The 13315-nt window shown below is 43.0% G+C and overlaps 1 protein-coding gene across 5 annotated transcripts in view; it reads right to left on the minus strand.

The window, feature by feature from the left end:
• Positions 1-13315, minus strand: part of ZCCHC4 (zinc finger CCHC-type containing 4) — a 131358-nt gene that overhangs the window by 110374 nt on the left and 7669 nt on the right. For 3 of the 5 annotated variants that reach the window (XM_029589973.1, XM_029589964.1, XM_029589980.1), the window contains exons 2-3: positions 6440-6558; positions 1262-1344 (exon numbers count right to left, since the gene is read on the minus strand). In XM_029589973.1, coding sequence (XP_029445833.1) covers positions 1262-1344; positions 6440-6558 — 202 coding nt within the window. The remainder of the gene's footprint in view (positions 1-1261; positions 1345-6439; positions 6559-13315) is intronic. The other 2 variants (XM_029589997.1, XM_029589988.1) reach the window with 1 other exon arrangement.

The raw sequence follows: 13315 nt of genomic DNA on the forward strand, positions 1-13315 counted from the left end.
TAAAACGGGAGAGAACTAATTAGCAAACTGACCAGCAATAATAAGACATCATTCCAGCAATCCTACTATCCCACTTACAAAGCATAAACCACATTGCTGCTAAGTGCCAACAATTCAAAGTTTTAACAAAAAATTGTATAACACGTTTTAAGTATATTAAATAGATATTTGGTAAATACTTACTTATGCAAGCTTTCCTAATAATCATGGCCAGAAAAGAGCAGCATATTGGTGAAAGGGAGGCAGGAAGAAACTATCGTATCTGATTATCTCCAGCCCGAGGTGTCAGCCGAGCAGCATTCCAGGGGTGGAGTATCGGTAGAGATGTAAGATATCCCCCACCCTTCCCTGATATGATCTAGTAAAGGACTTTCTAACGTCTTTTCTTAAGCCAATTTAGATATTTTTATTTCCTTGGATTCTCCCTAGGTTTACTGCCCTAAATACTATACTATTTCCTTTCAAAGAATGATGTATCATTTAGTAGATATTACTGTTATTTAATTTTGTGTAATTTATATTATACATTATTTGAGATGTTCTCAATATTATCATTCTATTTACAGATGTAAGATTTTGACTTGCCTATTTGAGTTGAAATCAATAAAAATAAAATTTAAAAAAAAAAAAAAAGATATCCCCCTACCCAACATCTGTGCTCCCAAATACGTGCTCCAGCTAAAGCACCAATACACTGTCTGTGTCAGGATTAGCGCTAAGTCAATCCAATTTTCGTGGTTTACCAGAAAGGTTTCTGCAGCAGTGTATCATGGTGTATTTCCAGAACATGATCATCTACTCCTATTTCCCTTTTATGGCGTTCCCCTAAGATTAGTTGGACGTTTCATCATGTATAGCCCTATGTTACTAGTATATTTCAGTATTTTTCTATTGTATCACATGTTCCTTGTTTTCTTCATGTTCATTGTACCCGCCACACGGCGACTGTTCAGTTATTATGTAAACCGGTGTGATATGTATCCTATACAGGAACATCGGTATATAAAAGTTAAAAATAAATAAATAAATAAATCATCTCAAAACCCTACAATGCTGGCTTGCGTGGGACTGGGTGGATTAGAAATGTCTGAGTCCTGAGCAAGACAGCGAGTGCTAAAACAAAAGTGCTGCAGTGATATTTAGAAACGGAAATATGGTGTAAGATGGAAACTGCAGTTAAGGATCAGCATAAAAAAAAATGTTAATATGTGCACAAAATGTATTATGAATAAGAATGGAAATAAGATACAACTTAAAGCACCTTTTCATATACGTTTTGTGCGACAAAGAGGGTTGATGGCTTCTGTTGTATTCTTCTCGTGCTGAACGTCTAACTTCTGACACCTGCAATAAAGACAAACATGTAAATATACAAATAATCGTATACGTGCAGAACATACAAGAACAGAAAAAAAAGTTACTTAACTGAAAATACATCTCAAATTAAATGTCATCTGCCATGGATCTTCATGTTATGCACCATCATGTGGACCTATGAGTTACTGCATGCATAACATAGGCCCCTGTGGTTATTTCCTGAGCCCCCTATTTCCTGTGGAATTTTTCAAGATTCTGTGGTAACAGCAGGGGCAGATTGGCCTACTGGGGTTTCGGGCATGGCCCAGTGGGCCTGTCACATTGGTCACGTGATGAAAGACGACAGAATGACTTCTGCATTGGTTGGTTGCTGTGCGGTGTCCCTGTGCTCTGGGCCTAAAGAAGCTGCCGGCAGAGCCACCCTGCTCGCAACCAAAGGAGGAGGAGAGATCTAGGCTGCTGCTGGAGCAAAAGAAGAGAGCCCTGACTGCAAGCTGAAGTTAAAAAAAGGGAGACCCGGCTGCAGCCGCTGCCAGATCCCAGGCCAGAGGGGCCAAAAGAGAAAGAGTGAGACATGCTGTGGGCTGGACGGGGCTGAAATAGAAAGACAGACTCGCTGCAGGTCGCTGCTGGATCCCAGGCCAGCAGGGCCAAAATAAGAGACTTCTTGTCAGCCACCGCTAGAGTCCAGGCCAGTGAGGCCGAAGAATGAGCAGAGGTACAATGTTGAGAGAGAGATCAAAAGCCGGCTTGTACGCATGCCTGTGAGAGAGACTGAGAGCCTGCTTGTATGTGTGCGAGTGTGCGTCTGTGTTCAGAGAGAGAGATTTTGTGTGTGCGCGCGCCTATGTCAGAGAGAGAAAGACTGTGTGTGTGTGTGCCTGTGTCAGAGAGATTGTGTGTTTGCATGTCTGTGTGCCTGTGTCAGAGAGAGATTGTATGTGTGAGTGTGTGTGTGCCTCTGTCAGAGACAGAGAGATTTTATGTGTGTGAGCATGCCTGTGTCAGAGAGAGATTGTGTGTGTGCCTATGTCAGAAAGAGAGAGAGGGATTGTGTGTGTGTGTGCCTGTGCCAGAGATTGTGTGTGCCTGCATCAGAGAGAAAGAGATTGTGTGTGTGTGTGCCCATGTCAGACAGAGATTGTGTGTGTGTATGTGTGTGTGTGCCTGTGTCAGAGAGAGATTGTGTGTGTGTGTGTGTGTCAGAGAGAGAGCGAGACTGTGTGTGTGTACTTGTGTCAGAGAGAGATTTTGTGTGTGTGTGTGTGTGTGTAAGCCCTGACAAACAATTTAATCTGAAACGTGGCCTCGTTGGGAAAGCAGTAAGATATCATCATTTGATGCCGTTCTTTAACCTTTGCCAGCTTGATGTTAGAAGATTGCCATCTTAAGTAATTGACACAGGCACCAGTTTAATGCAGAATTGCTATTTTTGCAGTTTTTAAAGAAATCATTAACACTATTTTTTGAATGCCTTTTAAAAAAATTGCTTATATAAAAAATGATTATAGGGAGGAAGGTGGTTGATGATTGATGATTATATTTAACTGTGGGGCTTTGAGTACTGGGATGGTAACAACCTTCACTTTATATGAAACCATCAATCTCTTCTACAAACATTTTTCTAAAAAAATATTTTTCTAGGTGGGTCATAAGTAAACATATTGGGACATAGATATTCACAATAGGCCTAATACCATACGAGTTCCAAGTGTCTAACTTTTTGCAGGATTTTTTGAATGGCAGTACAGCAGTGCACATAAATATAGTGTGCGTGTTATATTTTTATTTCAGAAGACTGTACTTTGAATGTTCTTTTTCATGTAAAATCTTATTACAAATGCATCATTTTTAATTGTGTGTGTGGAGGGTAGGGCTGGGGATGCAAGGCTGTATGGTTTGCCTAGGGTACCCAATACCCTTGCACCAGCCCTGGCTGCAATGGATCCACATGGGAAAGCAGAACTCCATCTGGAGCTGTGCTGTTGTGAGCCAGGCTCTCCCCAGTCTCTGCTACAGCAGTGATGCTTATAGTATTGGCCAGGGCTTATTTTTTTTTCTCTTAAGCCCTGGATGAAGCAGGCAGTGTAATCACTTCTCCCCCCCCCCCCCCCTCCCCTCCCGCAGACAGGGCAGAGCCTATGGAGTCATAAAAGCAGCAGACTATGTGTTACACAGTGAGAATATGCTATTGAGGCTATTAGCTAATCGCCACAATCCAATACATTTTCCCCACAGCCAACGCACCCTTGCAATGCGGCAAATTTTACGCCAGCCCTGGTATGCCACACCTGACAGCCACTTCTCCTGTGCGCCCAGGAGGAGGTGCTAGAAATGGAGGCAAGCTACTGTCATACAGGCCGATACAGAACGGTGCGCTCAGCCGAGCACACTGTTTAGCACCGTTTGACCGCACGTTTTACACGCGCTATTATTACCTCTTATACAGTAAGGGGTAATGGCGCATGGAAAACGCGCAGTCAAAACCCCCCCCCCCCCCACCCATGCTGATGAGCCTATTAGCTATCCCCGCGCCACAAAGTAAAATAAGCCGCACATTTTACTCTCAGAAATTAACGCCTGCCCAAAGGCAGGTGTTAATCATGGACAACACCAGGAAAGTGTACAGAAAAGCAGAAAAAACTGCTTTTCTGTACACCCTCCAACTTAATATCATAGCGATATTAAGTCGGAGGCCCCAAAAATTAAAAAAAAAAGTTTGAAAGCTGTCCACTGGCCCGCGGATTGGAAAACAGACGCTCAATTTTGTCGGCGTTCGTTTTCCGAACCCATGGCTGTCAGCGGGTTTGACAACCGACGCTGGTAGAATTAAGCGTCGGTTGTCAGACCGCCGACAGCCACCGCTTCCGCTAATAAGGAGGCGCTAGGGACTCACCCTCCATTGTTTACTTCCTTTCTCTCGCCGTCATTCGCTTCCCCCCACCTGATCCCCGTACCTTCCCTGATTAACTTCTGTTACCCTAATCCCTTAACTTTTCCATGTTCACTCCTCCTCCTCCTCCACAATCCCCTCACTCACCTTCTTTCCCTCCCCATGATCCTCTTGCTCACTCTCATTCATTCACACCCCCACCATGATCCTCTCACTCCCCCCTCCTTAACACCCTCTCCCTCCAATTCTCACAATTCACCCTCCTTCACACCAACCCTGCCACTCACTCTCATTCACTCCTTCCATCCCCCACCAATCCCTTCACTCATCCTCTTTCACTCCCTCCCCCACCCACAATCCATGCCCCTTACTCCATGATCCTCTCATGCATCCCCTTCAAGTAGGACAAAGAGGACCTGCAGCCTTGCAGCGTCTCAGGCCGCATCCTCCTACTCCGCTTCCGGGGCCTGAGCTGCACTTTGAATCACATAAGAACATGCCATACTGGGTCAGACCAAGGGTCCATCAAGCCCAGCATCCTGTTTCCAACAGTGGCCAATCCAGACCATAAGAACCTGGAAAGTACCCAAAAACTAAGTCTATTCCATGTTACCATTGCTAATGGCAATGGCTATTCTCTAAGTGAACTAAATAGCAGGTAATGGACTTCTCCTCCAAGAACTTATCCAATCCTTTTTTAAACACAGCTTTACTAACTGCACTAACCACATTCTCTGGCAACAAATTCCAGAGTTTAATTGTGCATTGAGTGAAAAAGAACTTTCTCTGATTAGTTTTAAATGTGCCACATGCAACTTCATGGAGTGCCCCCTAGTCTATTATCCGAAAGAGTAAATAACCAATTCACATCTATCCGTTCTAGACCTCTCATGATTTTAAACACCCTCAGCCGTCTCTTCTCCAAGCTGAAAAGTCTTAACCTCTTTAGTCTTTCCTCATAGGGGAGCTGTTCCATTCCCCTTATCATTTTGGTTGCCCTTCTCTGTACCTTCTCCATCGCAATTATATCTTTTTTGAGATGCGGCGACCAGAATTATACACAGTATTCAAGGTGGGGTTTCACCATGGAGCGATACAGAGGCATTATGACATTTTCCATTTAATTCACCATTCCCTTCCTAATAATTCCCAACTTTCTGTTTGCTTTTTTGACTGCCGCAGCACACTGAACCAATGATTTCAATGTGTTATCCACTATGACGCCTAGATCTCTTGGGTGGTAGCACTTAATATGGAACCTAACATTGCGTAATTATAGCATGGGTTATTTTTCCCTATACGCATCACCTTGCACTTATCCACATTAAATTTCATCTGCCATTTCGATGCCCAATTTTACAGTCTCACAAGGTCTTCCTGGAATTTATCACAATCTGCTTGTGATTTAACTACTCTGAACAATTTTGTATCATCTGCAAATCTGATTACCTCACTCGTCGTATTTCTTTCTAGATCATTTATAAATATATTGAAAAGTAAGGGTCCCAATACAGATCCCTAGGCACTCCACTGCCCACTCCCTTCCACTGAGAAAATTGTCCATTTAATCCTACTCAGGCCTCAGCAGCGGAGGTAGCCACCCTCCTCATCCTCTTTCCCAACAGGAGGGTGAGTGAAAGGATCAGGGCAGTGGTAGCCACAGGTACCGGAAGGAGATCAGTGTACTATTCCACTGCCAGCAATGATGCCGCTTTTCTGGGGTGTGGGGACAGAGGAATGTGCCATGTCCCACTGCCGCCAATGCCAGCTTTCTTCCAAAATGGCCAATTCCGCAGCAAGGGCCAAATTTTGCAGCATCGCAGGAGACCGGGGGCCCTAGTCATTTCTACTTTAATTTGCAGATATTTAAGTTGACTAATACAGCAACCATACCACTTTATCAGCACTACAGCAACTCAATATCTCAATGCAAATGAAATCCCACGGATTTTGGCATCCATCGACCTGCTAACTCTTGGTATCACACCTGACGTCAAGCAGATTCACTGTCACTGATCTAAAGTATTGCTCCTTGGCACCAAATAAAAATGAATATGGAAATGGAACTAAAACAGTGAGAATCTGTGCAGAACTCCCTGTTGTTGCAGTCCATAAATGAATTACATGACAGTACCATTTGTCTTCTGTGCAAAAGAATACTGAGCCACCCAAAGAATTTCAAATAGAAAACAAGTATGCATTAGATCTTACGGAAGACCTTTTTCTTACCTTTTCATTTTCCCACTGAAAAAAGTTACAGTCCTTCCTATCTCTACAAGCAGAGCAAGCATAAAATCTTCTACCTTGCTCTTGTCCTTGGCTGACCTTCACGAAGAGAAGAGTAGGACCTGCAATGAACACAGGCACATTAGACTTTTCTAAAAGGGGAAACTGTAGGGTCTGAAGTGAAAAGATAAAATATTCAACAAGTGGTAAATTCAGCAGGTTGTTTGCCAAAAAGATGCAAAAGAAACACTTAAGCAACTGATTGACGTACAAGTATCTTAGTCATTTGCGAACTTATTTTGCGCTAAGTGCACAATTTCAAAATTCAGCCTAGCACATACTTTAATAGAATTGCACACTTAGCAAAAGACAAATATGCAAAGGTACCGAGTAAGTACCCGACTCAGCGAGTCACTAGTGTTTGTATTCCTTCCCTTTTGGAAACAGAGACCAAAAATGTTTGTCCATTTCTTCAAGGCACTGTGCAGTAACGGTGCTCCTGGCTAATGCTATAACTCACCAAAAACAGAAGGTAAGAGAAACCCTTGAGTGACAAAGGCAGAGAATTCTGTCTGCTCTGTTTACATGTCCTACAAATCAGAGGTTCCACTGAAACTAGTACCCATACCTCAGAAACTAACATGACATGCAGTCTAAGCACCTTAGGCCTCTTGATTAATATTACAGTCCTAGAAGAGGAAGTCAGGAAAGCTGTCGAGTTGAAACCACTGATTTTCTAGCTACAAACATATCATTTCTTCAAAAAAATGTTGATGAAAGCACAAGCCAGTGAACAGGCACATCTTAAAATCCATGGAGACTGGCAATTAATTCCAGTCAAACGATCCGGTTTCTGAAGAAAGTCTTTTGTTACTCTGTGGCTTTGAACTTATATCGCAATGCACTGTGGTAATTCTAGTTCTGCTTCTTCCTTTTAAACTTGGCAAGACACATGCCCAAATGCATCAGAAGGGGGTGGGGAACGAGGCGCGCATTCAAAAAGCCCTAAAACCTTCCTCCAGAAACCAAATCCTTTTGCTTCGGGTCACAAAAGTCAAATGAGTCAAGTCTGGTTTGTCAGCTCCTGTCTGAAAAACCTCTGGGCACCTCTCAATGTGAAAATCTTTGAAAAGGGAGTTAGAGCAGGACTGGCTCACCTGTATCACTACCTGGAAAATAAATACTGCAAAAGGATTAAGTCTATCCTAACTATTGCAAGCAGATACATAAAAAGAAGAGGAAATATTTAAGAATCACATTATGAAATAACTTGGGTATTCATAAGAACATAAGAAAATGCCATACTAGGTCAGACTAAGGGTCCATCAAGCCCAGCATCCTGTTTTCAACAGTGGCCAATCCAGGCCATAAGAACCTGGCAAGTACCCAAAAACTAAGTCTATTCCATGTTACCATTGCTAATGGCAGTGGCTATTCTCTAAGTGAACTTAATAGCAGGTAATGGACTTCTCCTCCAAGAACTTATCCAATCCTTTTTTAAACACCGCTATACTAACTGCACTAACCACATCCTCTGGCAACAAATTCCAGAGTTTAATTGTGCGTTGAGTAAAAAAGAACTTTCTCCGATTAGTTTTAAATGTGCCCCATGCTAACTTCATGGAGTGCCCCCTAGTCTTTCTACTATCCGAAAGAGTAAATAACCGATTCACATCTACCCGTTCTAGACCTCTCATGATTTTAAACATCTCTATCATATCCCCCCTCAGCCATCTCTTCTCCAAGCTGAAAAGTCCTAACCTCTTTAGTCTTTCCTCATAGGGGAGTTGTTCCATCCCCTTTATCATTTTGGTTGCCCTTCTCTGTACCTTCTCTATCGCAATTATATCTTTTTTGAGATGCGGCGACCATATTTACATTCTGAACTCAATTATATTGGGTCTCACACACTCACAACAACGGTGTATCCCACCAAAATTGAGTCTTCAATATCATAATTATCTTTGGCCACTTTCAAATATCCATCACTTCTTACAGAAACACTTCTGAGGTCCATATTCAAAAACATTTATCTTCCTAAATCAGATGTTAGCCAGCTAAAGGAATTTCTGGTCATTTATTCGGCTAAATTCTAGGTGGCTAGAATTTAGGTGGATACATTAGGGGCGATCTGGAGGCATAACTGAGGGGAGTTGAGTTAGCCAGCTAAGTTAACCGGCTAACTCCAATATTCAGACAGGCCGATCCAATACTGTGCGCTAGCCACTGCGTCTATAACCCCCGATCCAATACGGTAATTAGCACATCCAAAACGCACGTCCAAATCACCGCGTAGCTAATAGCGCTGATCACAAGGAAATTCATGTAGATGAGGCTATTAGCTAATTGCCACAATCCAATACATTTTCCCCGCAGCCAATGCACCCTTGCAATGCGGCAAATTTTACGCCAGCCCTGGTATGCCACACTTGACAGCCATTTCTCCTGTGCGCCCAGGAAGAGGTGCTAGGTACGCACATTTGACCCTAGCGCTTCCTTTTTAGCGTGATCCCTCATTTAAATATTTGATCACATGCCCAGGAGAGGTAGCTGGGTGCCCATTTTCTACACACATTTATTCAATCGGCCTGAGAGTTAGCCGGATGACCTAGGCAGCTAAGTCTGGTCGAGCCAAAGAGCTGCCCTAAAATTAGCCAGCTATAGTTAGTCAGATAATTTTAAGATAGCCGGCTAAATTCAGTAGTGCATATACCTCCAACGTTAGTTGGGCTGTGTCTCAACATGAACCTCTTTGTTTATAACAAACAAAACCATTTTTTTCTGGATGCTCTGATCTCACTGAACTGCATCCAGGAAAGGCAGTCTCCAATGCTTCACTGCAGCAACTTTATGGCTCAGGGGGATAACAGCAGAAGAGTAGTCAGTAATTGGACCCTCAAAACCAGCAGGCCAAAGGGGATAACAGAAGGAGGAAGAGAATAAGAGAATGGAGGGAGACTGATAGAGTCAAAAAGAAAAGTTCTTGTGAGGGAGGAGATGGACAGCTGAGAAGGAACAATGAAGGTGACAATCAGGGAGGTGAAATACTGAGTAAGAAAGAACTTTTAAGGGTGAGAGAGATGGTGAAGGGATGAAAGAAGGGTGCGAGAGGGAGGGATGTGAGATGAGAATGAGAAGACAGGAAATAGTGGTGATGAATGGAAAACATGTAGCATCAGAGAAGAGAAAAATGAGATGAAAAAGATTAATGTTAGAGACAGATGTAGGAAAGGAAATGAAGAAGGCAAGTAGGAGCAAGGAAAAAAGTCAAATGGAAAAGATAGCCAGAAAGGAAAATTGGATCTTACCTTCTAATTTTTGTTCCTGGAATACCACGGATCAGTCCAGACTCCTGGGATTATGCCTCCCTTCCAGCAGATGGAGATAGTTTCACAGGCACTGACATATAACCCATGTGCCACCTGCAGTTCCTCAGTATTGACCTGCACCCAAGCCAATATCATCCCTATAAGAACCTTAACTCAAATAACTTTCCACAAACGAGCAAGGGGAAAAGAGGTTAAACCCCAACAGAAAACTTCACTCAAAAAAATCCAAACCAGGAGAACAAACCTGAAATCTTAAGCAGTTCTGCATCCTATAGAATACAAAATCAAGTCAGAAATTCGAGCGGACTCTCCCCCACACCGAGCGGGTCTCTGGAGGAACGAAAATTAGCAGGTAAGAACCAATTTTCCTTTCCTGATCGACCTGGATCAGTCCAGACTCCTGGAATGTAGCCAAGCTTCCCTAAATAGGGTGGAACTGCTAGAGACCCGCTCGAAGAACATTCTCACCAAAGCCTGTGGTCCCTGGGGCTTGAACATCCAACCAATAATGTCTGGCAAAAGTGTGAAAAAACTTCCAAGTAGCCACCCGACAAATTTCTTGTGGCAACACCAGCTGACACTTGGCCCAAGAAATCACCTTGGACTGAAATGAGTGCGCCATCAGACCCTCCAGAACTGAAAGCCCCTTACAGATATAAGCCGAGCTTATTGCCTCTTTCAACCATTGTACTATCGTGGCCTTTGAAGCCTTCTGTCCTTTCTTAGGACCACTTCAAAGTACAAAGACATGGTCAGACACCCTAAAGTCATTGGTGATTTTGAGGTAACATATCAAGGCGCACTTCATGTCAAAACATCGTAGGTCTTTAGCATGCAGAGCAGATGCATCCAAACCTGGAACAGCCGGAAGTTCCACGGTCTGGTTCAAATGAAACTCTACATCACACAACATAAGAGAAAAGAATGCAATTTTATTCATATATTTTCACAAAATGGTTATAAAGAATGTGTCCATCAATTAAAAACATATACACTCACACTCATTCACTCATTAAAATACTAGCAAGAAGGATACACAAAAGGCCAGCATATACCCATATTAACAATATCTTCTATTACTTTGTAAACATGATTCCCTGTGGAAACCTCCACTTACAGTCTATCCAAAAATTACATATGTTTATACATATCCTCAAAAGCTGGTATCTCCTGTGTTACCCCTCTCATAGAAATTTCCAATTTTGAAGTTGATTGCATCCACGTGGTCAAACCCCGTCAAGCGGCCCTTGTTTCACACACGTTTGCTTCCTCAGGGGGACTGCAACCACTGAGAAAACCAAACAATAAATATAAATTTCAACCCCAAAGACACATTCACTACTGATATCCCATAGCCATATATTTTTTCTAAATATGATTTTACCTGAATAAGTTTTTGTAATAATAGCTCCCAGGCCAACACCATTAAATTTTCAACATATGTGCTCCGGGTATATGTTCACGAGATTTCCAAATAAGATCCTTTTACAATAATGGCGCAACGTCTGTAAAACACCCACAGATATACTGTTAAACCTTCAAAAGCTATACCCCCACTACACTCACGACCATTACATCATGTGGACATACCTTCATGAAACACCAATATAACTTCTCTTCACCCGTACACTTCTCGCACCAACTAATTGCAACATCTCTGTTTAAACATCAACTTGTAACTGCGCCATGAATTTACTTACTTCTCCGAAACACGCCAAAACTTTTTTAAATAGAACGGTCCAAAGCACCACCCCTCTACGTCTCGTCACGTACTACCACGTGATACGTGGTCGTACGCTAACGTCCTGACCTCATCTTAATATTATCACAAAACCCACGCATCTACACCTCATCACGCTTTACCGTGTGTCACGTGATCAAACACAGCGTCTCAAACACAACACCACACCAATGAATTCTCTTCATTCAACTTGATCTCACCAGCAAAAACCCCACGAATGCACCCATCAACAAAACCACTTACAAATATCGTTCCACCAAAAATCACACACACCTTAATCAAACCACCCCTGTAAATCACTATATCCTGCATTAATCCATATTTACCTGTAATAGATTTAGATTTTCACATCGAAAAAAAGAAGGGAAAAACACTCCAATGTAAAACCTCACAAAATAACAACCTTCTATCCAGCTCTATCATTTGTGGAATACTTCCTTATAGGACTCAACCAATTAAGTTACCCAACTAATCATCTTTATAATAGTCATGTCCCTATGTTAACCAGATAACTACTGAATAAACCTAGAAACAAGCATTCCATTCAATTTCTGCGTTTAAGCCTAAAGGTATAAGAGTTTGCCACTCAAAGATACTCCGTCAATGTGAGATGCTGCTAGCATAGCTGGATGCTGTTCCACCCAAATGAAACAACTCCTGAGCTTCCTGGGCCACCACTCGACTCCTAGTTCCCCCTTGTCGAGTGATATAAGACTCCGTGGTCATGTTGTCTGACAAGATGCGCACTGATTGGCCACTCAGCAGAGGCAGAAACGCAATCAATGTGCATCTCACTGCCCTCGTCTTCAAACGATTGATGGACCAGGACTTCTCTTCCTCGGACCACAGGCCCTGCGTGACTGACTCTGGCATACTGCTCCCCAGCTGGAGAGACTGCCATCCATAGTAACCACCATCCAGTCTGGGACTTCTAAGTCCACTCCGCGCCATAACTGCTCCTGACCAAGCCACCATGAATGACTGGACCTGACAGGCTCCTTGAGAGACAGCGGTAGATGAAACTGCTCCGACAAAGGATCCCACCGGGAAAGAAGTGACCACTACAAAGGCCTTATGTGCACAAAGGCTCAAGGAACTAGTTCTAACGTTGAGGCCATAGACCCCCAACACTTGCAGCTAATCCCAGACCATGGGCACTTCCTCATCCAACAATCTGCATACTTGATTCTGTAGCTTGAGAATATAATCCTCTGTCAGGAAAACCCTTCCTGCCCTGGTGTCGAAGCGCGCTCCCAAGAACTCCAGAACCTGAGATGGGGTGAGATGTCTCTTCACCCGATTCACCACCAATCCCAATTGCTGCAAGACTTGTGCCACCACCTGAATTGCTAGGGATTCCGACTTCACTTGAATGAACAAGTCATCCAGGTATGGATGAACCAAGACGTCCCTCTTTCTGAGCGCCTCTGCCACTACCACCTTGGTGAACATCTGTGGCCCCATTGCCAAGCTGAACAGAAGGGCACAAAACTGAAAATGTCTGCCGAGAATCACGAAGCAGAGAAATCTCTGGTGATCCGGGTAGATCGTGTTAAGCATTAAATCAGCTTAAAGGCGCTGCCCCATGAACACAAAGGTACCATACCAAATTTAGTAGAAACAAATTTAAGTTTCTTATTGCATATCAAAAAGCAATCCTGGTATCTTTGGGAGAAATGAAGTAGTAGTTCCCTCTTTACAGAACTACTCCTGTGTGTCTCCCCATACATTAGTAAAGTCCTTTTTTTTTATAGATAACACAGACAGTCTCAATCCCCAAAGTGCTTGAATCTATGGGAAGATCACGTA

Source organism: Rhinatrema bivittatum, chromosome 1 (assembly GCF_901001135.1).
Source record: "Rhinatrema bivittatum chromosome 1, aRhiBiv1.1, whole genome shotgun sequence".
Taxonomy (NCBI): Eukaryota; Metazoa; Chordata; class Amphibia; order Gymnophiona; family Rhinatrematidae; genus Rhinatrema; species Rhinatrema bivittatum.